Here is a 26,358-nt window from a genome sequence, read left to right as displayed (position 1 = left end):
CTTCTCTTCTCTAAGCTTTCATTCGACCGGAGTCACTCCCCAAAGTCACGGACTTCAACTCTGTTTAAAAAACATGGAGCCACGCCTTCCACGCAAGCTGATTTTCGTCCCCTGGTTGTGATCATAAAATGCTTTCACATCACGCTACACCGACGAGTTAGGAACAAAATTCACTGGAGGCCCCTTATCTAAACAAATTGCAAGTTCTCTTCAGCTAAATTTAAATTTGAAATATTCATTAGATCGTTTTAACATGTACATGTGAAGGTTACATTCAATAGCTCACCTCGAATTTCCTGTTTGGGCTTCTATTTTTATGAAAGGAAATTCGCTTCAGTAACTCTTGGTTGACGCACTTTTAAATTGCGTATCACCGGTCAGGTGACTCATGAATACGTCATGTCGGTCCAAAGGAAAGACTTGAGGGGCAGTGAAAAGAGAACAAAGAAATGTTTCATGGAGGTCGAAAAGTGCATGATATCAGTGCCCAAAGGAGGCATAGAAGTGTTAAAATGTGTTTGCTCAATCCTGCAAGTCTGGCGTATCTTAGGCTCTGAATAATAAACGTTCTTGTGGAAAACCAAACAAAATGTATTAGTACGTGCCGGTCGTACTACACAACCTGTGGTAACCTTGGTGATCGATGCTGATTAACCGGATGATTACACATACGCAGGCTCATACATCACTCTCCTTTCATAGAAAGCACTCTAACATTAGCAGCTCAACGGTGAATCTTGGAGACTGAATCGAGGATTAAAAAAACTAGCTTGAAAACCCGACTGCTGAGAGAAAGGAAGGCGGATTCTGATCTTGTCTTGTTACAGGTAAGGTTAAGCAATGATGTCGTTGTGATTGCTAGCTTTTTCAGGCTAGCCTAAGAGCTACTCCAACTGAAAGTTAAGACTCTTTAAAGCTGAACTTTCCCAATGAATCATTCGGTTGTAATTTCATAGTTGTTTGTAATTTTCGATGGAGTATTAACAAGCAAACCACAACTGGTAAAATGTGAATTCTGTCTTGTAACTTGCACCGCGTAAAACGTGCATGCCTTACAATAGGAAATGAACAATTCTGATAGTCGTGGTTTATGGTGTTGCAGATGGTACGATCTCCCCTCCACGACACAAATTAGCTCAAATACAACGGCGGCTCTTTCAAACGAGTAACAAGATCGTGTGCTCATATATCAGCTACATACGGAAGAACTTGCTCTTGTGACTGAACGGAAATTTCGGTTAGAAACACCGAGAAACATCGAATATATTCGAGCCAAGTACTTTGAATTCCCGCACGATCTTGAGAAAGCAAGCGCAAAAAATTTTACTCCGTTGTCTTACCAAAAATATTTTAGCCTCCGTGTATTTTCAGCGTGTGAAGGAGATATAAAACTTTCCTTCAGCATGAAAACCATAGCGTGAAGACCCGGAAATCCGTCTGTGAATACCGCCTGTCCCAACCACCAGCTAGAAAGTACCACCTTTCGCTGAGCAGCTCTTCTTATTGCTCACTATCATTTGCAGTTGCAAACTTAAAACCGCTTAACATGCCCATAGTTATACTGTAAGTGAATTACTTGTTACCATTGCATGCCTTACCTTGAGATCCGGACTGAAGGAGAATGTAAAGGGGTGTTTGACTTAGTTTCTTTCTTGAAAGTCATCTTACCGTTTGCATCTGGCACCGCCCAAGTGGAGACTCTCTTTTAACTGAAGTTAATGTAGGAGCTTTTGTTTAGATGGGGTTTCTCCGGGCAAGTAAGTAAGAAGGGGAAGTTGGAGTCGTAGGCCCATCCACATAAAAGGAAATGTTACATTTCAATTGAATGAACTGGTCATGTTCTTTTCTCCGGTTTGATAAAAAGGAAAACAAAACAAATGTAATTCCTAATTGCAAAAAAGGCTCCGTTTTAATCTGGTTGATGGGTTCGATGGTTTTTGATGATTCACGGTGACCGCACTGAAAAAAAGAAAAATGTTTGGTTCCGTCTTCTTTTGACTTGCTTGATGCAGAAATGGAACTGTTCTGTTTTTCCTTTTTTAGTTAACCTCTTGGCTGTTTGTTTGTTTGTTTGTTTTCTGTTGCAATAAATGGAGGACCATGCTGTCAATTGCGTAACTAAAGAGGATTTAAAAAAAATTCGGAAAGCTTTTAAAGATGGCTTGTCCAGTGTGGCGCTAAAACCAGTCGACCCATAATGCTAAATGGGAGTTAGTCAACCTCATTATAACGATACTTCCCTATCTCGTCCGTGTCATAAAAAAAAAAAACTAAGAACGTTCTAGACTGAACAGAGGTGGTATAATCACAAACAAACAGCCCAGCTGGTGATTAAAATGCTTTGCTCCTGTTTAAAAGTAGCTCATTATTAGGAAAAAGTCATGAAAAAATTTTTGCACATTCGTGAATGGCAACCGAGTAAGATGTACGTTCCATTCTGTCCTATTTCACACTCAAGATCCAAATAGTAACTCTCCTTACTGTCTGCCTCATGCAACGTTAGTTTCGAGCATTTGGCCTTGGATCTCATAATAATACCCCAAGCGTTATATTTCCTTATGATTCTCTTCACCTTACGGCTTGATATTGTATCGATATTGGAAAGAGAAATCATGTCTTGGTCATTCCTGGGCGTGGGAGGGTGAAAACAGTTAATGATATTTATAGTCTGCAATGTACGATGAGAGTTAGTTCGTATCTTTGACATGGCAGTCTTCACTTTCAGAACTCAGAATAAACTCGTTGCATGTTTCAATCCTAGATCTCGTTAGTGTGAATACGCCCATCTACAGGTGTGTCATGTGTTTACCCTTGGTGCGATAAAAATTTGTTTGTCGCGATCGTATGATTTCATCTCTGCGTGAGACTCCAGTTTGAACGCAAAGTTGGCGTGTCATCAGAAAGCCGATATAAACGTATGATTTCCCCGACTAACCGAAATTCGTTCCAGTCAGAAACACTCCATCGCCGTCGGGCCAAGCAATTCTCTGTCCTCTCGACCTGTTTTCCGGGAAGTACACTCCACACTTGAAATAAACACCCTCAAATTTCTTTACCTGCTTTGCAGAAATCGTCACTGCGCTGAAATATGCCCTTGATTTTGTTTCGAGAGGGTAGGTTGTTTTTTGAAGTTGCAGATAGGTGTAAGGAGTCTAGACTTACCTCCTACAGTGACCTTGTGTGTAGCGTGATTTTCAAACATCCGCCTGGTATTAATGGTTTCCGCTTTGGTTTGACACTATAGAAAATATTGTCAAGGTGTTCCCAAGCAAACATGTGCAGACTTTGCGATCATACAAAGTATTACAGTCAACTTGAAAGGCTAGACGACGTTTCTTTTCCAGTTGTCAGATTTAGCGAGAGTGGTGCGCTTATGGTTCATTTAAAAATTGCAAGCGCTCGGCGACCCATCGATGAGAATGGATTGTCCTTTTCACTAAATTGTATCGTTTTTTGTTTCGGTGTTTTTTTTTCTTTTCTTTTGTTTTTTTTGGTGTCTGTTCCTTAGCTTCGGGTGATCTAAAGTGAAAGACGATAGTGCCGAAGAAATAACTAAAAAATAAAGCCCCCTTCCTATATTCTTCTTTCATTTGTTAGGCGTTCGCCCTATGAAAGCGTCGTGTGCGAACTGAGCGCCTTTTAGATTCACCAGAAATATTTTAACTTAAGACACACTCTAATATCAATCGTTGTGGGGGAGGGGAGGGAGGGGGAATCATTCAATATTTTTAGTGTCCTTTTGTCACTGAGGACTTGAAGGCGAGACCCTGTTTACAACAAAGAAAACCGAAGATACCTATATACCTTATATAGAATTTTTTAAGGACTGAACCAATCAGTTTGAAAGAAAAAATGGAACAAGGGACGTTCATTTGAAAAACTATTTCTTAAACAAAACGAATTTCAAAATTTTTTTGGTCTTTGACCTTCTTTGGCAGAAAATAATCGCTGAGCTAAAAGCGTATTCCCCTTTCAAGACTGAAAGGTATGAAAAGCAAATGCACACCTGGTCCCTTAGTGCGAGCTTACTGTGGAATAATTGTCCACATGTAGTCTGATAATCACATCGGGAGCCCTGACAAAAAAAATTCATAATCGATGGTTAATCTTCTCTGTGCGTAATCTAAATATAGAGAGTTTTGGTAGTTGTTTTGTCCTGCGGTTCCGAAATATTGTAAGTTGAATAGGAAGTTTTCTTTTCTTATGATAAATGAAGTGAAGAGCGCAAAATATGCGAATCCCAACAAACATTCGCAAATATTTATTTGGGTAATGCTAAACCCCAAAACACTATGCAAATAAAGTACAAATTAGGACTGCGCAAAGGAAGGAATTTTGACGGGCGACAGGACGTTTTCAAGAATTCATTTGTCATTCTTTAATTCCAGGGCAGCTGCCCTTTCCACAGGAACCGCAAGGAAAATTAACAGGAAGAGGCTAACACAAGTGTCGAGTGGCCTTTTAAGATGAAATCTCGAAATGCCGAGAAGCAAAAAATAGCCATCTATAAGTCGTTGATACTGTCATCTGACTCTAAAAGATATTTTTGTTTAGATTACTCAAGCTTTAATTTGATCTCGCAAGAAAAGGGAGTACAGATATATTTGACACTCGGCAGAAACAAACAAATTCGGAGCTCAACAAATCGAACTCGCGGGAATCGCCAATTTTAAACCTGGGATCATTAGAAATCTGTCAGTCAAGATTTAAGATCCCTTTACTCAGGAGATTATGCAGATACTCTGCAAAGAAGCGTTTTTTGAAAAACAATCAGTCCCCCGGGAAAAAACCATACGCCGAAGGAATTTCCGGTACAAAACCACAGTGTAATTTTGGCATTGTCATTGGCCGTTATTGTCGCGCGCCGGAAATCAGTAATTTCCAGAGATAACACTATGATTAATTAATTTTTCATTCTTGTCGTATTTAACAGCGTTTATGTAAAGAGAGAAGGTTCGCTGAGCTTCTGTCACTAAATACAGAATTGTTTGCAGCTTTGAAAGCGCCTTTTGTGTCTTTTGTCAACAGAATGCGAACCCACGCCGTAATGTCGAGTGATGCTCTTTGTTCCCATTTCCGGCCGCCAATAACAGATAACGTCATGTTTCCGTTTCCGGTTAATTTCCGCAAGCTTGCGGTGATACAGCGTCACGTGCAGGAATTTTCGCTTAAACTCATTTTAGTGAACAAGTTTAAACCATTGCTTGTTTCTAGTATGGACCAATTCAATATTCCAACGCAGATGGCTTTGTTTCACATCCAAAGACAAGCCGACAGCGCTGATTTTGCAACTTTGACCGAGGTGACAAAGTGGACAATTTTCCCGCCGCGTAATTTCCGGTCTGTGGTGAAGAGGTCACTGTGAGATCAAAGCACCCCACAATAGCCGTTGCTAATTCCTGTCTCCTTTCATTTTTGTATCTTGTGGTTACAGCATTTCGTGGGCGTAGAGCGGAAATATCAAGCACTACGAGCGTAGAGAGCCGGTAGCATGTACTCCTCTAGAGATAGTCAACAGACTTCTATAAACTGCGCAGAGAACAGATCCAGGTTAGAGGGTCTGCCACTCACTCACGAACCCCGCGTTTGGCCATACAACCCACGAACAGAGATGTACCCGTACCAAATCGATGCAAGTGAGCACAACAAATCAAACTCCAGGTAATTTTTTTTTACATTTTATTTTTGCCCGAATGGTCCTATGTTCAGAAGCCTACCTCATCATTATTTCAAATGGCTGTTTTAAATTTAATATATATTTCCCCGCGATTTAGATTATGTATAATACGTGCGTCCATCGCGAAACTCATTCGAAACCGTCAAAGCGATTCTTAAAAATAATTGTTCAAATGTCAGCTTTGTGGCCAAATTTAGCCTCCATGTCAGACCACTGCTTCCGCTCCACTGCTTTCTTGCGTTTTTTCGAAATCCGTTCAACGAGCGTGGTCATTTCCTAGGTTTGCGTTTTTGATTCGAAAGGTTTATGTTGTATCTGTTATTATCACCGGTTTGAGGCTAGGAGAAGAACCGCTAGCACCGACGCTTTAAACAGTCACTTAGATCACTACTTCGAGAACGAGATAATCCATTCGTCAGCGAATCTACGCGATCTTTCCAGGAACTTCCCTTTGTTACACACGATTTTCCTGGGCTAAATTTCTTCAAAAATCTTTTAAGGTAAGTTCACTGAGTAGGGCCGATGTTTAACCAAACGACTTCTCTATAAAATCACTCTTGCATTTCACCCATTACTAATTATTTGTTCATTTTATTTTTAAACTGGCCGTGATAAACCGAGAAATCCGCTTTCAAAAATAAGTCAAATCCAATAGAGAGAATATCTGCTTAGAATTTAAATCTGCTGTAGAGTGCGACTTTTTTTCTTTCATTTCACTTTCGAAGGGCCAGGTTGTGTATTGTTCGAATAGTTTGACGTTGAAATATTTTGTTCGCCTTACTTCGTTCATTAGCCGATATTAGTCAACTGGAAAATTATTTGAACCGATTTTAAATGATTCTTCAGCAGACACCGAACTACTCGTAGAAAATCAAACCCAGGACCTTCCGTTGCAGAAAAATTTGACTGTTTAACAATGTTTTAGCTTTCAGCTTGAAAGTACCGTTGCACCATTTGCCTTTTTGAAAATGAGTGAAAAATAATAATAACAAATACTGCATGTTCCGAAAAAGTCAAGAGAGTGTCTAAGAGGAAGGGTCTACGAATTTCCTGTTTGGAAATACGTAAAGGTGTCCTAAATTACAATATTACGTTTTTCTGATATGGTTTTCCGGTTGTAAGAAAGAAAACAAAGAAGGAGAAAATGACTAAGCTGCAACTTTTGTTTTGGCTGTAAGCAGGCATTATCCTAAGGTCTCAAAAGGGGAAGTTTTTTGGGTTTTTCGTGGAAATTGAAATATCTTTATTGCAATCGAAATGACATGTTTTCAAGTCCGTCAGACTTTTTACTGCTAATTGCCGGGGTTTTTGTACGGACGAAATAAAGAAATTAACGAGCTGGAAAAGAAATTGGAAAATCTTGTAATGAGGCAAGGAAAGACGTAAAGAATTTGAGGAATGCTTAAAACGGGTGTGGGTTGGGTCGGGAGTGCACTTCGAAGTTTGAAAACAACATGTAATCTATCAGGTATCGAATTTTCCTGACAGAAATGGGCAATATGCTCTGAGAGTGAGACATGTTAATTACTGATAAAAAGGTATGCTATCAAAAGCACCGGAAGACCCTTCAAGAAGCCTCTTACTGAATCTTGAGAATTCTTTTTATCAAAGTTGAGCCTTTTCAAGTTTTCACTTTACAAAAATTAATAGAAAATTGAGATTAAAAAAACCTTTGAATTAGACCTCAGTTGGCTTTGCTCGCTGTGTTTTCAACGCAGCGTACGGAATTCGTTTTCGTTCAAATCAAAAACATTTGCAAAATGAACTGCATTTGAAGCTACAAAGTATTTGAACCAATATTTTGCCTCTTTTAAACAAGAAAACTTGAAAGATTTTCTCATCAAACACATCTACTTAAACTTAAAAAAAATGACTATGTTAAAAATAGCATATACAGGTTTTGTAGTAAGATTACTCAGAGGTCGCAACGATTAGGTTTACTTCAAGCCGAGAGTGTTGTAGGAATGCACAGATCAGGCAGAGTTTGGAATATTATCTCATTTACACCTATAAATTAAAGCTTGCAGTTCATAGGCACGTAATGTTTTAACTTCCATCTCACCCGTTACGCAATGGGAACCACAATAGGAACAAGCTTTTGTTTTTGCTAATTTCTTAATAACATTATCCTTTCCTGTATCACCTTTGCATTTCATCACGTCTTGAATATTTTGAGCATGGTTGCCCTCGAGTTCCATGTTTGTTCATGGGGTGCAAAACAAAATAAAATACTTACCTATTTGCACGGTCATTGTGGGAGTCGTGCCAAGTCACGTATAAAAAAAAGTATCCCTCTATTAGCAATGCTTTTTGGAGAAAAAAACTTAGTCTAATCGCACAATATTTTTGTCGATATTCAAAGAAGATTTTTAATGCTCTCTCTCTGTATTGTTCAAAGTGAGCTTTCCAAAGAAGCTTACACATAACATTTCTCATTTATTTGCGAGTGGATTCCAGTAACCCTCTTAGCATTATAAGGATATTTTACGTCAGAAAAGCTTCAATTACGTGACACATTCCTGTTGAAACGGGCTTAAAGCGATTTTGGTGCACATTTGTTTTCTTCATCATTTGAAACAAGCCGGGGTTGATAAACCAGCTGATTGTCAATAAGCGAGTTTGTGCGCTTGGAAGGATCATTTTTTCTCAACCTCTGACAGAATGCCACTTCCGAGGTATACTAGTTCGTAGTTCTACTCCTTTTAAGGGCCAAAAATATTACATAGTTCCGTCCGTTTGGGGTAATTCCGGAATTCCGAGGTTGTTAATGGTCAGTCTATAAATATATATATATATATTTACAAATATTGCTTCATGGGTTTAAAAATTGATTTATTTTTTGCCAAATTTTATCCAGAAATTTCCCCATGTTTTTCTGTGGGCGTTATTGAGGTGTGACTGAATGAAAATAAGCGAAAGTAGTTCCTTCTCGCTCAAAACTCTTTGTCCAACAAAGAAATCAAGAACTTAGGGGATTTTTTTACTTGTATATCATACTGTAGAAGTATGAGCTTTAATGGATGAATTCCAGAAGAAGCCGTGACAACTTCCGAAATATTTGTAGGCACGATTCGTGCAAAGAATACAAACAAGCTCAACAGGAAATGAGCAATTGAACTCTTCCGATTACATCAAATAACTTATAAGCCGAACATCACGCTATTTCATAGTTGTACGTGTCGTGGCAGAAGTGAAACCTCAGCGAGGAATTCAAGAAGATTTCCAGAGAAATTCATGGCTTGCGTTTTTCCTAGGTTGGATCCAGCTTTAGCTTATCCCGTTCCTTTGAGACCAAGTGTTTTTCAGCACGCACGATTCATCGATAAAATGCAACCCAGCATGGCGAGAGTGAAGCAAGAAAAGTACGAGATGGCGTTCCCGGAGGAACCTTTAAGCGAAGGTAGGTAATAAGGGTCGATAGTTATGGACTGAACCGAAAAACTCTTTTCGAAGCGAGTTTAAGTATGATGTTTACAGCAGTTAGAATGAACGCAGGTTTTGTACTTTCGTTGGAATCCCTAAATCAACTTTTAACTCAGGATACCAAATATCTCTTGTTCACAGTTAATGCAAAAATTTTAACTAAAGCGTTAAAAAATCTTAAGGCGATAGCAATTAATTCAGTTTCTCGGTTTTGCCTTTAGCCAATATAGTTCATAATTGTACAATTCTACCACTCAGCAGGGATTTGAGGCAGTCTTCATGTAGTTGTTATTCATCGTATATTTACATGTTTCATGACTGATTGAGGACGAAAATTTTGATTCCCTCAAATGTCGTAAGAATGAAAATTAAGACAATCTATCCATGTACAAAAACCAAAAAAACCAACGGCGATTGTAAGAAGAATGATTTAAGCAAAATGGAACGTGACAGCATTCAGGGATTATTCAATTGTGTCGGTTGCCTTGTTAACCAAACAATTGGTTGCCTCAAAGCTAACGTCATGCTTAGACTGAGCCATCTATTTTCATGAATATTATTATAAATAGAAATGAATAAAACCAAAACGTCAACTGTTGCAACAGGGAAATCGAATGGTCCTTTAGCATTTACGCAATTCCGCAACGCATTAAAAGTTCCGTATCGAAAATAGATTTTTGTTGGTTGTAATTTTCCCCTGAGAAGAGAGTATGACGAAATACTTTAGATATAATTTGGGCACGAGTGTTTTTTTTTTCTGTCGTTGTTGTTTTTTTTTTCCTAATGATTCTTGCTCAGTCGTAGATAATTGAAAATTAATTTCATCATTATTAAGGGGCTGTATGAAAACTGAGTCATCGTGGGCTTTTATAGTGCGTTTATTGAGATAGGTAAACTTGTTCAATCCTCCGTTTGTAATTTTCCAACTTACACATTGGGTAAAAATCCTTAGTGTGATGTTCTTTCATGTATTTTGCCAAAGGTGACTTCTGTGACCTGATGTGAAGCTACAACCGGTATTCTTACATGAACAGAGTTGGATGTTACGAAATAGAGCTTGTCTTAATTGTCGCCTGTAAATGTTGCTAAAGTCGGAGATTTAAAAAAAGATAGATATCCAGTGTTTCAGGGTCCTATTTAAACCTCCTGTGTTGAACTAGATGCTTCTGGTATTGATATGAACATGCTAGAAGAGATTTGAAATTCATAGCAGAATGGGTTTGCAACGCTTCCGTCTCTTTTCCCTCATTTTCTCACTCTTTCCCCACTTTTCTATGTATTTAACTCGTACATGTCTATTTATTTATTAATTTTTGTATTCTATCTTTTTTTCCTATTCATTTCTTTATTTAGTCTTGAATATTTCAATTTAATGTTTATCCTTTTGTTTTCTTTTTATTTCAGTTGATCCAAGAAGGTGGAGTCGCGAAGATGTAACACGCTGGCTCCAATGGACTTCTGAAATGTTTCATCTTGGAAGCATTAATCCCGAGCGATTCCAAATGAACGGTAAAGCTCTATGTCTCATGACAATGGATATGTTTCTGTACAGAGTTCCCGAGGGAGGAAATATCTTGTATCAAGACTTCCAGAGGAGACTTCGAAACGCTGTGGCTTTGCAGAATTAACCGCGTACTACCTGCTAGATCTGTGACTAAACGTGATGTAAGACGGCTTTGGATTGGAGTTTGGAACTAAGATAGGCTGAGCAGAATTTAGATAAAGTGTAAACGGGTTGTCTAAAGAGGACTGAGACGAAATGAAACCAGTGCCTTGCAAGAAAAGCTAGTCAAGAACGTCGTTAAAAAATATCGCGCGAAAAGATTGCAGTTTATTTGTGTTTTTCTGCACATCGATGACTTTGGAACTTTCGTTGCCACTTAGAGTTTAGATTGAGGACTGTTTTTTCGGAATTGGTTGCTGTTTTTTCTTTCGGCTTCCTCAGGAAGTGGGAGGAACGATAATTAATGCGATAGGTAACGATTTAAAGAAAAAAAAAGAAGCAAAATAATTATTTTTGAGTAGGCTTGTTACTCGAGTTAATAAAGCTAGTGTTATTTGTAGGAGAAAGAAAGCTCATAGCAAATTATTTGAAATGAATGAAAGTATGATTCGTTTCTTGTAAATAGTTTACAAAGATGCTTTATTTTTATGAAATATTCAAGACGTACAACTAAGTTTATATTTCAAGTCATCACAGACGTAATACATTTTTACAGTCATGTTTCTATCATGAATCAATAAACATTTAACAAGAGATTTATTATTCATTGGAGTTTGTGCGGTGCAATATATTCCACATTCCTTGTCGAAATATTATTTTGTATTTTGTAATGTCTGGAAAACCGACTTTGGACACATATTTCCGCAAATACGCTCATTTTAACGAGCTGATGTTTCGGCTTTTTGTGATGAATTCCGTAATGGCTTAATGAAGTCTGAAAGAAAAAACCGCCAACGACTCTCACTTTTCATAGTGCCCAAATTCATGCAATGGCGGTGACATAAAAGAGCCGTTGGCGTCATTTCAAATAAATTTTGGTGTCTCTATATCGGTTACGATTCATTTCTCTTCGCATATCTGGTGATTTTTAGTTCACTCGCAAGATAGCCTATCTCTGGGGTCACAGAATTATTTCAATATCTCGTAGACTTTATTCGGCAAACTGGCGCGCGCGCATGATAGTCGAGACCTTTGGCGCAGTTAAGATTTAAAAATTAGTGCTAATCCACCCACGACAATCAGCTCTATTACTACATCCAACTGACGCATAGCCCGATGGAAAGATTTTTTCAAGCATGTATTTGTTCTAATTGAAGAGAAATAGAGGGGGAAGCGGAACATTAGAGCCAAGGAGATAATGTCAAAGTTAAGTGGTGTTAAAAGCTTAATTATTAAGGAGGTGCATGATTACTTAAGCGATCTACACCTAATAAACTTTCTAGAGGCATACCTAAGAGCAAAGGCAAATCGAATGGACAAATGATAAGAACATACAAATTTAATGATTTGCAATAGTGACTTAGCCGTCATTGTTTCCAGTGAGCTTCATGTACACGAAGCAAATACCAACAACGGCTTTTCAATATTCTGTAAACGATACCATTGACCGCTCCTCGCCCTTCACCTCATTTGACATGGAACTGAAAATCCATAAGTCATGGAAGATTAAGGATTAACCTCTAGAAAACTGGGTATCAATACAGACTGGGGCATACAGTCGACTTAACCATTTTTACTTCAATCAAACCGATTCGATCTCTAGACGCTTCCTGCGTGATTTACAGCAGATCAGAGCACAGACGACGCTTCTTTATCAGTCTAAATATACTAGACGTGGCTCCTGAGGTCAACGTCGTACTATCCTGTGCCGGAACAGGCGCCAATTTTATTTTTTTCGTATTTCAGGCGAGCGCAAGGCGAGACGCCTACAATCGGATATATTTTGTTTTTTTATAGCGCTCCTCCCGACTTGCTTAAGTCTCGCCTCTCTTCAAACCCCCTCTAGTGCTTTCCTCTCAGCCTCATATGATCGCCTGAAAATGGCGCCTGCTCTTCAGCCTAGGACTAAGGTGCAATAGCTCGTCGTCTTAGACATAAGTAATCCTGAATTAATGAATGTTTCTTGAAATGGTCGTGGGTTAAGGCAGCGCATCGCTCTTTCTGGGACTGACTGGGAACTTCGAACTTTCAAATAAGAAGGATGGTAAAGTTTGAGCTCCGCAAAGTGATAGAGAATGATTTTTATTTTTTCTTGTCTCTGTCTTATTCTGTTCATATATATGACTCTTTTCGACATTGCTTATCGTTGCTGTATGCTGGACAAATATGGGATTTGTAATAACGGAGCTCGTAGTGGTGTCTCTGTGGCTCAATGGTGCGACGTTCGATTCGTCATGAGGACTCAGATTTTTTTCTTTGTCCCGCGCTCGAGACAAGACGAATGAATATCTTCCTTCACAACCTTTCAAACGGTGCTATTTCTTAACATCTTAGGACTACCGCACCGTGCGGCTGGTCTCTTGGTCAATAAAAAGGAACTCAGTGTGCGGGTTGCTTTCTCCTTGTGTGATAGAATGAAAGCGCTTTTAATTCCTTTTGAGGGCTTTTAATTTTGCTTTCTTTCCTGATACAGTAATAATTAATAGTTTCTTTAAGTAATAGTTTCTTTTTTTCACCGGTAAATAACAGTGCGTCATGATCATCTTTGCGTTTTATTTGTTGCGCTCTCTTCGGAAGAGGACAACGAAATAACAATTATTCATTTATTCACAAAATTTCAAAATGAGGCCTAAAACATTTCTTATCTTGCCTCCACTACTCAACCGGGCATAAAGGTGTTGATATCTGGGTGCATTGGCCAACCAAGCCACCGTAACGTTTGTTTAACACCAATATGCTTACAAAAGTTTATTACGATCGAAAGAAACTAAATGCACCAAAGCCGGACACGAAAACCCCTAAATACCAGCAGGTGAGAAGAAAGGGGAACATGCACCTCCAACTAAGGCAGTTGCACCACCCTCAGGGTTTTATGGTATCCTATGAATAACATGATATACAAAAGTAGATAGCAGTTAATTAAGGATGTATGCGAGTACAGCTCTGTGTAAAACCTGATGTGAACATGACAATATTTGAGATAAAAAAGCTAAATGAATTTGAGGGAAAACGAAACCAAACAACTTATCACGACGAAGGCTGACCGTAGAATGCCTCGCCCTACTACCACGTTCCCATAACTCTCCGCGCTCCTCGCACTCGCCTCCAGTCCTTGATAGGTGCCGGCAAAATATTAATTGATGCTAATTAGGATTCTCACAAATTACAACTAATTCATTATCGAGATCTACTGCTTTTAATGATATCAGTCTTTCAAATGAGCTCTTTTCGAGTGTCAGAGTAATTTCCTGGTCACAAAACAGTTTCTAAAATTTAACAGCTGTGAATTTTCTTCTCTTGTCACATGCCAATCCGTCACTCACAATGCCTTTCATTGAGCTTGATTATTGATAAGTTGGCAAAGCGTGCAAACAGAACTCCGGATCCGTGCCAAATCTGTGACGTGCAGTCGATTATTTGCCGCAGTTGTTAATCCACATTCATTAGAAGTTGTGGAATTTTCAGCAAACCACGCTGTCTGTCGTAGAGTGAAGACGTGCCTTCCGTAAGGCTAAACATAAGCGCTCTGGAGGAAAGAAGACACTCGACCTGTAAAGACAAACAACAAAAGCACTCTTATGTCACTACTACAACAGGTGAGTATTGCCGTTTGAAAATATTGCCTTAAGCACCTTCAAAGATATAATATTATCTCAGTCGTATTATCTCAGTTCTACGACGTTGCACGAATTGGTTGGTTGAACTGAACGGCTCTTCAACTCGAAATTAGAGTAAATTAGGGTGTTGGCTTCGAGAAAAGAGGAACCTACGATTGAAACGTGTTATTAGTGAAACTGTCAAATAAAAATGTTTGCCGAATCTATTGGCTACTTCACTTTGTATTTGAACGTGGCAGTGATGAAGGCTCCTCTACTCAGTGACCTTTGCATTATTGTAAATGACATTTAAAAAAGTTGATACTTTGTCTCTTTCTATATTTGTGTCAAAGAGAAAAAAAAACCGTACAAAATTTTAATTTTTAATCATCGTCCGCGTGGAAAATGAGCATTCCCATTCCACATTCGTATTTTCTATTTTCAGGAAGAGAAATGTTGTCAGTTGTCAAAAGGATGGAAGAACAAAGATTCTGGTCAAGAGACTGAGAAGACACTGGAATCACTGGATTTTCAGTGGATACTTCAAAGATAAGAACTTTAAAATAATTTGGTAAAAATGGCAAAAGTGGTGGCCTTTAATGTCTAATTACTGTGCGTAGTCCTCCTTCTTTCACTAATTGTTTTGGAATGAATTAAACTGATTACATGGCGACTGGAAAGTTTTCGATTAACCACCATTTTTGAAATAGTTTGTTATTTATTGATTGTTATGCAAACCCTGGGCGATCATATAATATTGAACTAATTTGTCTCGGATGATCTCTTTACATTGAATTAAAGACAGAGATGAATGGAAACTGATTTAACCTTGGCAACAGAACGCTGAAACTTAAAAGCACCAATTTTGAAGCTTTGATCGCTCATCTTTTTGGTTTTAACAGTTGTATCCTGTGCTTATTGTTCATCGTGATGTAAGATGGGAGATAAACTTTATTCATTTGTCTCACGATGGAGTCACTTTGGATGTTGATTGCGACGTTTCGACTGCAATACTGCTAGTCTTCATTAGGCGATGAAGAATAGCAGTATTGCAGTCGAAACGTCGCAATCAACATCCAGAGTTGTATCCTGGTTGATGTTACAGGAAGGTGATATTTATTAAGATGGCACTCAGAACAAAATACTTCGGCCGGACGAAGAACCGAATACAATTCAAAATTGGAAACTACTATCGGCACCTTAAAAACGACTTGGAAAAAACCAAAGCGGTCACCAACGGACAAAAAAAAAAACAACCAAACCTTACAACTGATCAAAACTGACTAATGAAGGGACGAGCGCCATTTAAGTACAAAAATCAATTTGCTGCAAAACCGATCACTTAGTTTTGCAAACCGGGGCCCAGATGTTCGTTGGCTGATTAGCATTAACCCAAGGTAAAATTTTAACCCTATTTTCTCCTTTCCTTTGTTCAAAACCTTCTTTGGATAGTTTTCTTTTCTCTTTTAGGATTATCCAATCATTAAATTGTCGACAAAAGGAATTATACTGAATTTCTTTTTAAGCCTTTCAGACCTGAAATCAGAGTTCACACTAATCGTGGGTTATCTAAACCCAGCTTTGAACAACCCCACCCAGCTATAACATTCGAATTGTCAACAATTTTCCGATGACTCCGATGTCTTCTGCGTAAGGCAAGTCACTAGTTTCGACAACAACAAACCTTTTCAGGGCTGTTCTTACTCGGACGATCGTACTTCACGATTGACAACGGAATGATACCAAGATGAAAAGTTGACATATTAATACAATTGGAAATTCATTTTCGGTATGAACTGTATTAAACAGGAAATTTGGTTTGCACATACACAAAACAAGAATTTAGTACATTGCCATCTTAGATTATACCCTTTACTGTGTGCCATCAACGGTGTTTGGTTTCCGTTTAGAAGTAACATGTGTTCTAAAAATCTAAACTGATTTCGGTTCGAAATTTACCGTGACCTAAACCAGTTTAAATTGATTCCTTTTTACGAAGGATTAATGTAGACGTTCATATTTCGATAGAAATCAAATTGGATAATTGTTTCGAAAATCGTTGAAAAACAATTTACATAAAGGACGAATATCAACGAGGATGCACAAGCCTTTTGACTAGTGAGCAATAAACAAGTCTGTTAGTGAAGATCCGCTTTAATAATTGCCTCTTTCTTGTCGAATGCTTTCATTTATCGATTAAGAGTTTTATCAATAAAGGGCAAAATTACTGAGCGCTGATTGGTTGAGAGAGAGGGCATTTTTTTCTTAATCGAGGGCATTTTTAGTAATCAAGAGAGGGCATGATTACCTGTTAATGATTGGCTAATCCGTTGCATTGCTAATCCGTTGCTTCCCAGATAAAAATAGACTGCGCGCGTGATTTTCCTTCGTATAAATTTTGCTCTTTATTGATAAACAAGTAATCCCATGAGACCTCGTACTATTAAGGATTAATTGCACTTGAGTTTTCAAAATTTTGGAAAATTTTGAAAACTCTCGTGCAATTAATCCTTAATAGTACTTGGCCTCATGTGATTACCTATACTAATAGAATTTATGGAGTTAAAACATATATGCTTATTTATGCAATTGAAATTTTGTACAGAAACCACATTGATTTTATGAAACCGAAGCGCGAACCAAGAAAGCAAATTAGTGATATTCAAATGTAAACTAGTCTATCGAAATTATATGAGTTCATTTTGTCCTCGCTTTGAAAAGCTAGTTCTTTTCAATTTCTCTACCGCAAGGGTTGTCATTTTGCTGGTTTATGTAGAATTGTTTCTTTCTTGAAGACGAACTTTTTAGATATTGTCCACCAAACTTTTAAATTAAGTCGCATTTGAAAAAAAGGATCACTTTGTTATCCTTTGGACCAGGCATTTGGTTTTAAAGTAAATCTTAGTTAGTTTACTTACTCCTTACTGTTATTGGAAGGAATATCTTTTGAACAGTCACTTGGAAATTGGTGTAACACAGGAATACAGAAAAAAAAATGATGATTGAAAGTTTAAAATTTTGACCTTCAATCTCAGTTTTTAATAAACAGAAATTGAACTCATTAAATGACTGAATATTTCGAAACAACTCGCTGCAAAAATTCATTGTTTATAATTTGGAGCCTAGCTGTGAAATGTCATCGCCTCTAAGAGGCTAAAATCGAATTAAGGAATTTGCTCCAACAGTTTATATTGTTTTATTCTTCAAATTACCTCTCGAATCTAGTTTGAGGGATTTAAAGACTAAATTTTGCATGTCAGCTTTTGATGGCTTAAGTCACATTAAAAGAGTTGCTCCAACTTCTTCCTATTGATACTTTTTTGTCATATTTCTTCACGCAATATGTTTTTGCTCTGGAATCAAATTGAAATATGTATGCTCCAATAATTCGTGATTTTCTTCGTGTAAAATTTAGTCAAATAAGAATTTTTGAATCTGGAAATTTAGCCCAGTTTCTTTTATAGTATTTTCGATGCTTTAACGTCCTGTGTTACATTCGAAACTGGCGGCTTTAAAGATCTTTCACTCCGAAAAAGACATGGCAAGCAAGAGAATTATAAGAAAAAGGTTGAATGTGAAAACGATCTTCGCAGTAATGAACACTACTTTAGTAGTAGTGAAAAGAAGGCCTGAAAAAAATTCAGGCCTGTATGGGATTTGAACCCATGACCTCTGCGATACCGGCGCAGTGCTCTAAATAATGATGGATTCAAAAACAAACTTTCAATTAAAATAAGTTGAGTACAAATTTAGAGTTTGTATTTTTGATTGAACAATCTATAGTTTTCCATGGTGCTCTTTCGTTTGGAACTTCCACACGTCAGCTCGTGCAAAGAATTAAAGTATATAAGAAAAAAAAGTAAAGTTGAAATATATACACGTCGAGTCAGAATTTCTTTTGTAGGAAGCGAAGCAAAGCGAAACTTTCTAGACTGTGTTTATGGTTTTTTGTTTGTTTTTTTTTTTTGAGTGGAAAAGAAATTGCGATTACTCTTCAACTTATTTTTGCACGAGAAGCTGTTAAATTTTTAACTTTTTTGGCGAGAATTAATAGAGGAAGCCTTGTTAAAATTCTTGCCGAATAAGTTGTCGGGGAAACTCTGTGCAAATTGGTTCAAATTTTCCCGCCAAGAAGAACACAAGCAGAGTTCTTTACTGATACTATATGAGAGTAATACAAGAAGACGACAAGTAAATTAGTTTATTGACAGGTAATTTAGTGTTAACAACTGAGTTGAAAACGTAAATTAGCCACCGTAAAGGCAGCTTTTTTTACCCTTTACCGTGGCTAATTTACGTTTTCAACTCAGTTGTTAACACTAAATTACCTGCCATACTCTTCCACCGACGCAGCACCACAGTCTCTTTAGAACCTTACCCCCTTTATTCAATAGTGTATCGACAAACTTGAATTTTTTAAAAGAAAAAAGCTGGCGCATGCGTATTTTGGCGGGAAAATTCGCCAAATTTTAACAGATGTTACTTACAGAATAAATAAAGAAAAAAGGGCGCATGCGTTCGTTAAGCGCAAGTATTTTCAAGCTTTTAACATTGATTGCTCCGACAAAATTCAGGAAAATAATAACTTTCCAGTCCTCAATTTTGGCGTTTGAATCTTAGCTCTGACTCTGGAAGAAATGCACTACATTGTTTTGAATAAATCTTGAATTTAACTTGGATCAAAGTCTCTTGTTTGATTCTTGCTTGAGGATTTTCACCTGCAAAACAACGACGATAAAGGCATATGATAACAAATGCGACAGACTTTAAACTCTGCTTTCTCAAGTGATATTAGTCCAGTGTTGGTTTGTGGCAGAAAAAGTTAGTTGGTAATGTTAGACATGTAATAGTCAGGATACAAGTATTTAATCATTTTGCGACTTGATACCTGACTAAGTGACCATAACCTGGATTTAACCCTTAACTCTCAGAAGTGATTACCATGTAACCTCTCCCTATAGTATCTATACATTATACAACAAACAGGAAGTGAGAATATTCAAACTCATCAGGTACAATTCATTGGCTTGATTGAACACCAAATTCTCGTAATCAGTTTAAATGCGTAGTAGCTAGCGGGGAGAATTGAGATCACATCTTGGGAGTTTGAGGGTTAACGATAAAAGTTGAAGCGGTTACTGATTAGAATATTCGAAGTATTTTGTCGTAGCTGTTGTCATCAAAACCTCTCAAAGTTAGATTTTATAATTCAGTTTTTCGCTTGCTTGGTTTCAGGGATTAAATCGTTTCTTTACGAGGATTAGAGTTTATAATTTCACTCAGGCAACAGTAGGCCGTAAGCAATCTAAATTTTCATGCAGCAACTGCAATAAGCTAGTTTATGTTTTCTTAAATTAAATCTGTGATAATTCGCAGAAAGCCTTTTCAAATGTAATACGGTATTCTTGTTCAAATTTCGACGAGAGCCAAAATTAACCGGAACGGAATATTGTGGCAAACAACCCACAACATCGATTACACCGACAAAAATCATGAAATAATAACTTTCCAGTCCTTCATTTTGGCGTTTGAGTGTTAGCCCTATAACTATGAAAGAAATACACTTAATCTGTTTTTAACTTGTACCTCTGACTAAATCTTGTATTTAACTTGGATAAAATAATAGAAAAATGGAAACAGGTGCATGTAAAGGTAAATCCTGGTGCGTGAGAATTCGTGAGGGTCGCTGAATACGTAAATAAAAATAAAAATAAGAAATAACAATGGCTGAGCAGCGTTTTTTTTAAGAATGGAAAGTTGCAAATTACTCCTTCGACAAAATTTATTATCCAAATTATTTTCGGATAAATGTTTTTGATAAAAGTTTTGAAATCAAGCTACCTATTTCTTTCATAAATGCATTCCCAGTGAACATCTTTGAATTAATCTGCCATTGTTAAGCAAAGCCATTTGATATTGGGAGACCAAGATTTGGATTTGGGTGGCAGTAAATACTTTGGTGAGTAAGTATAACCAACAAATCAAATTGGATTTAAAAATTTGTTTCAAAGTTTAAACTTTTCTATCCCAATATTTTCTCATGGTGCTTTTTCAAGATAGCACATCTTTAGATACAACAGCACATGATAGATGTCTACAAACAGCCGTGCTAAGAAAAACTGTTTCCATAGATAACAGTTAACTTGAAAGCAACAGTGTTGGCTCTCCTATAAGTTGTAGGTTTTATCAGTGAGTAACATATCTGTTACTTCACCCTCATTACTCACAAGTTCATTTACTGTTATACATAGTATCATGCATTTTGTAACAGCAGAAGCGTTACCTTCTCGACAAGAACTTTCAGTTTGATGTGAACGAGCTAACAGATTGAAAATTGACAACGCTTTAATAGAAATGAAATCGCAAATAACCTCTTAGAACAACAAAACTGGGCTTAGTGCGACTTCTAGAAAAACGGACTGAAAAAGTGATTATCCTAAAAAGAAACTGGGTTTGAATATGAGAGGACTGCGTAATCACTTGCGGAATGAAAGCGAACGAAAGTGATAGAGTAAATGACGAAAAAATTAATGATGAACTGAACAAAAACACCAACGAGGAGGTATGAGGAAAGAAAAGAAAAATTTGGTAAACTCAAAAGCTATGTAGAAAACGTTTGGATCTAACGTATTCCTTTGAGCTCACAAACCTCATCACTTGCATCACTTCTTGGAGATATTTGAATTTCAATTTAACGCAAGGTACTTCTTACTTAGAGTACCTTCACAAAGTTCTATATAATTTGATGACAAACGCAGGCATAGCCTTGACATAACAATACCAATTTTGGAGTATACACCTATAATTTGTTTCAAGACTCATCAACACGTAGGCTTCAAGAGTCTCACCGTTAAAATTGGAAAAAAGTTCATTTAAGTAAGAAACTATAGCACTATTAAACTTGTCAGAGATATCAAAAAAAATTCTGGAAAAAAAAAATTAAAGGAATTATGATTATAGGGGCTGATAATTTTGTTGTTGTTGTTTTTTTAATCACAAGGGATAAGACAATTAATGATTGACTTCCAAGGCCTTTTTCGAATTAGGTTGTGGTGTAAGAAATTATATATCAGACAACAAACTTATCGGAGACCTAAAACCTAAAACAAAATTCTCTAACTTAGGCTGAAAAATATAAAGTCTTTTAAGAAAAAGTCTTAAAGTCTTTTAAAAAACAAGACCGGCACATTTTTTGTGTTTCCAATAGTAGGCTTATGATTTCCACCTACACCTTTCGAGAGATTTTTCCTAACCTTTGTTTTCCAAGCCTTTTTTAGAGGACTACTTTTTCTTGACGTCTTGCGAGACTCCAGAAGACAAATTTGGGACTATCTATGAGATTCCTTTTATAGCATTTCATAGAACAGAACTGCGCATATCATTGACGTGCTGTTCACGAATTGCAACACGGAAGTAAGAAACTTAATTAGGCTCCTAGCTCATAATCAAAAGAACTAAAAAATATTGAAACGTTTCACCATACCTACTCAATATCATAGTCTTTGGCTGACAATAGACCATTTTACAGTTATGTACTTGGTTGCCAAGCCTTTGATTTGGAGTGAGGCTGAAGGTGACCTTGTTGTGATAGAGACCAGTATCTAGTTAGCATAACAGCAAGGCAATTTACATTTAAAAACTAGCAATCAATGGCCTCTCAGATGTTTATTTATTTGCCTTTCTTGTGAGGGTATTGTCTTTCATGTCAGTCATGTCATGGAATTTGGGTGCTGCAAAGTAAATGTTGCAAAGTAATCAACCCAACATTGACGCACACTAAGAATGGCATTGAGAAAGAACTAGAGTGTTTGTTTTGGAAGGGCAAGTTTCGCTGACTCTGGTGGAAATTGCGTAAAGCATTTACATAAAGCATATTTAAAAAGTAATCTTGTTTTTGTCTCACAATTGCTTATTCTTGGATGTCTTGTTCCAGATCGCACTTTCTTATGGTTTTTTCCCCCACATATCCTAACTAATTAGTGCCCAAGCTTTAATAAGCCTCCTTTCTCGAATAGGCACCCACCCCCTAATGATATTTCACAATAGCCGTTTGGCACTAAGGTGTATTCATAAAGAGAGATTCGTTTCTCTCGGACTTTGTCTCATTACCCTGGGGTAACTTAAACCAAACACGTATTTTGAAAATTAATCGGTTGGTTGTTTTAGGTGCAGTTTTAGCATGCAATGGATACTCTATTCCGAATGTTTAAAACAAGAAGCGAAACGACCCGATACGTTCACCACTCCCACTAAGAATCATATATAAGACAAAAAAGAACAACGCTTCTGAATATACGATGTTGTTTGATGTTTTGACGGCAAAATTCGATTAAAAAAGATAAAGAACGTACACGCCTTTCAAATAATAGCTTGATTGTTTCGTGGTCCAGCACGTTCGTCCAGTGTCATGCCTTATGTAATGATATTTCTCACGCATTCTGATGTCATAATAAATGACTTTAACAGTGTTGCAATATCGCAGATAAGCCATACAGTCCTGAGAACAAAACAACTGTGAGAGCTGACAAGCTCAATGAACTTACCTATCACTTGCACAGACCCTGAAACACCCCATCATTGCCCTGTCCCCTTCTTACTTGCTGCTTGTCTGCCTGTCAAAATCATCAATTATAATTCCAATATTATTAATTATTTTTAAAATGACAAAACACGATAACTTTTGAAAGACATGGTTTGGCATCACTTATGCCATCAAGCCCCATACTCATACTTTCTGCAAGCTGAAAACATGGGCCTAGTTAGTGGTTAAAGTGGTATATGGATAATTAAAAGTCACTGACAATGAAACAGATCTGAAAAAGTTGTTTCGGCTTTTTTTTTTTTAGGATAAAATTACCTTTTAACCAGTAAAACTGTAAATACAATCAAATCCTGAAGTCAGAGATTCTTTTTGAATATAGTGACATATTCTTTGGAACTAAATACCTAATTAAGAATTGAAGTGAAAAAATTCCTACTAAATACTACAAATTTTAAACAGTTGTACCTGCATGGTAAAAAGTGTCAGATCTACTGTGACAACATTCATTAGTGGCAATGCCCTAGTGAATAATAAAGAATAATATCACCAGAGACAGAATAAAGATTACATGCCCTTGTCAAATGAGGTGGCATCGGTAAAAGCAAAACATAGCATCCATAATTATTCAGGCTTTTCTCTGCCCTGAAGTACACATGGATACCAAAAGGCAGACAGATTAGGGGAACTTTATGAAATCCTCAAGGTTTTACCCATTCACCTCCAAGATCTCATTGGTAATTCTCCTTACTGTCTGCCATACAATTCTTATGATATTGGTTCAGAGAATTTGATATTAGTTCAAAAAATGATCCCCTAATTGATAATTTTCTTTATTCTCATCACTTGTCTGCTTGATCATCATGATATTGTATTGATATGGTAAGGAGAAATTCTGTCTCCATCACCTTTTAGAACCAGGATAAACTAAACAATTACAAGTCTTTAAGCACACAAGAGTTACCTTCTGTGTTCAACTCTGAGAGATAGCGCTTACAGAAAACTACAAGATGACTGCAGCCTTTTCCTTTCTACTTCACTGCATTGTAATCATCTGATGATATTACAGTGTATAGAACATTTTCTTACATAGAAAAAGACTTAGCTGTGTCACATCTCCACTTTCAGTTAATAACAAGGATGTTCAGGATTTCTATCTGGTGGCTGGTTAGGCATTAAATTTTATCTGAATCAATTCTAATAATTAATTAATTTGTAGGATTACTTGTTAATAAACATACTGGTCAGTTTTAATCTTTTTGACGCTGAAAAGCACAGGTGAAAGACTTACTATTTGTTAAGGCAAAAGATGATTGGATAATAAGCAAACAGTTGACATGTAGAAAACAAAAGTTTCAGTAGGCATACACTAAGTTTTTTCAACCAAAAACATATTGGATGTTGTTATGACTTAAGGTTCTTTTCACGCTACTTTTCTTGTACTGGGTTAACAATGCAATATGTTTCTTTGATTGATTTTTATAGTACCATTGCTAAGGGATCAGTAACCCAACTGCCGATCAAAGAATCATCATAAACTAACACTAGGCCAGTTTTGCATAAATCATTAAGTCATTACAAAATAATACAAACTTGCACATAGACAAATGAATTCTTAGAATATTAAAAAATTGACATTGCTGCCAATTATTAAAACAAATTATTTTTGGACTACTGCAATTGGAAAAATTGTGAGGGAACAAAGATTGTGTGTCACAGCTAATAAAGAACTGTTCTCTCCAAAACTTCCAAATTCACATTGCAGCTGTGCATTTGGTAACTGCCAAAAATACAAACCAATTAAACCTGATACAATGAAATGGTAAGTTGGTTAAAAAAAAATTAGGTTTTAGCTGTTTCAAAATGCCAAGAAATTCAGAAACAATGGGAAAACATACCCTTAAAAACTAGTTCCTTTCATAGTTAATGATAAAACAACTTAACAGCGATGCAGTCTCAAAAAAACACTAGCAGGAACAGGTTATTTCATCTCTCTTCTTGTATCGGGCATACACTCACTGCGAAGGCCTGATTGGAAATATTTCACTCAAAGTCATGACATACACACCTTATTGTGCTCAGTCTACACATCATGACAGAGAGCAAAATATTTTCCTATCACACAACCCATATCTCAGTCAGTAGGCATTTTATCACGTGTATGTCCTTCTCTCTCTTTCTTCCTATCCTCTTGCTTTTTTCCATTCTGGTTATCTTGCACAGAGCTTGTCCCAGCCCTATTAACCCCATTGCACAAAGCCTTCACACAAGGATTTTTTTCATAACGTTTTCCAATAAGAGCACGCGCAGGACTGTCTGTGGAATATGACAATTAACAAGTATTGACCATAGTGGAGGTGGCTAAAGGTGGATATTTACCCAGCCAAGAAGGAGGAGGGGAAATATTTTACCTAAGCCACCAATACTGAAATGAAGAATTGTTTTGGTATACACTAAAACAGTAAGATAATATAGCACAAAAAGATCACTTTCACTCATTCATTCCTGCAACAGTTACAAAAATTTCAACTCAAATCCCACATACATTGATTGAAGGTGAAAGGTAAAGGATATTTGGAGTTTGAGTGCCAATCATAGCATACCTTCAAGGCTATCCACTATTCTATTATATACTTATACAAATTATCCCCAAAGTAAGTAATCTGTAATAGTTTTACCTGCAGTCTTGGACTTGCTATGTGTGGATGACGAAAGGAAAGTAGTTCCTACAAGTACATAAATATTTGAAAATGTTTAAATATCATTAAACATCATAATGAGCATAGGCGAAATATTCACTGGTACAATTAATTGCAAGAGTCAGTAAAAAGGAAAAGTTGCTTCCTATTCCTTTGATATCTTATGCTCAATTTTTATTTTCTTTAAATAAATCAAGTTTTCATTTATAAACTGGCATCTGTGAATTGATACATAACTTTACAGCAAGGGCAACAATATACACTTAATGTATGGTCCCGAGGGAAACAGTTGGTCTTGTTTTCCCAAGAGTCTTAATGTTTAAAAATACAAAACTATCAACGAAATCGCTTCCTGACCTGATCTAAATACTTTCCAAGACTCGTATGCGCCATCTTGGAATTCTCGTCCCCTAACGCATGCGCATCTTAATTTCCGCTGATTTTACCCTTTGGCGGGAAGTCTGCGTCGTCAAAAATAACGCCCGCTAGAAAAAAAGGCAGCAAGAAAAGTAGTAGGCCCTGGGGTCCCTGGAGTGCCTATCTTAAAGTGAGACTTTTTTTGGGAAAAAAATTACTCTATGTCAGATCGCTGCATTAGGGTATGTATCTTGCACAAATCAGATCGCCTCAGATCGCCTTTGTATGTAGAACCGATCAGATCACAGCCCTGAGGCCCCTAGAGTGCCTGTTTTTGAAAGTAAATTTTAAATTTTTTAATATTTCAATAGCTTTATGTAAGCACATCGAGTGGTATGTTACTT

The 26,358-nt window shown here is 37.0% G+C and overlaps 1 protein-coding gene and 1 long non-coding RNA gene across 4 annotated transcripts; one reads left to right on the top strand and one right to left on the bottom strand.

Annotated features, from left to right (window-relative positions):
* Positions 1 to 672: 672 nt before the first annotated feature.
* LOC131792377 (protein C-ets-2) lies at positions 673 to 11,650 on the top strand. Its single transcript, XM_059109749.2, has 4 exons — positions 673 to 827; positions 5,435 to 5,661; positions 8,932 to 9,077; positions 10,505 to 11,650. The coding sequence occupies exons 2-4, from the start codon at positions 5,492 to 5,494 to the stop codon at positions 10,726 to 10,728; spliced, it is 540 nt and encodes a 179-aa protein (XP_058965732.1). The 5' UTR covers positions 673 to 827; positions 5,435 to 5,491; the 3' UTR covers positions 10,729 to 11,650.
* Positions 11,651 to 13,312: 1,662 nt separating this feature from the next.
* LOC136281998 (uncharacterized) lies at positions 13,313 to 25,980 on the bottom strand. Of its 3 annotated transcripts, XR_010718025.1 has the most exons (5): positions 25,955 to 25,980; positions 23,367 to 25,624; positions 22,903 to 22,971; positions 21,843 to 22,089; positions 16,463 to 19,077 (listed from the first exon to the last, which is right to left on the bottom strand). It is a non-coding gene; the product is annotated as an uncharacterized lncRNA (long non-coding RNA). The 3 variants fall into 3 exon arrangements; XR_010718024.1 differs by lacking the exons at positions 16,463 to 19,077; positions 25,955 to 25,980 and adding an exon at positions 13,313 to 14,312 and having other exon boundaries at positions 23,367 to 25,864; XR_010718023.1 differs by lacking the exon at positions 25,955 to 25,980 and having other exon boundaries at positions 23,367 to 25,864.
* Positions 25,981 to 26,358: the final 378 nt, after the last annotated feature.

The sequence above is a fragment of the Pocillopora verrucosa genome, chromosome 6 (assembly GCF_036669915.1).
Source record: "Pocillopora verrucosa isolate sample1 chromosome 6, ASM3666991v2, whole genome shotgun sequence".
Lineage (NCBI taxonomy): Eukaryota > Metazoa > Cnidaria > Anthozoa > Scleractinia > Pocilloporidae > Pocillopora > Pocillopora verrucosa.
This window is presented reverse-complemented; position numbering and strand designations above follow the sequence as displayed.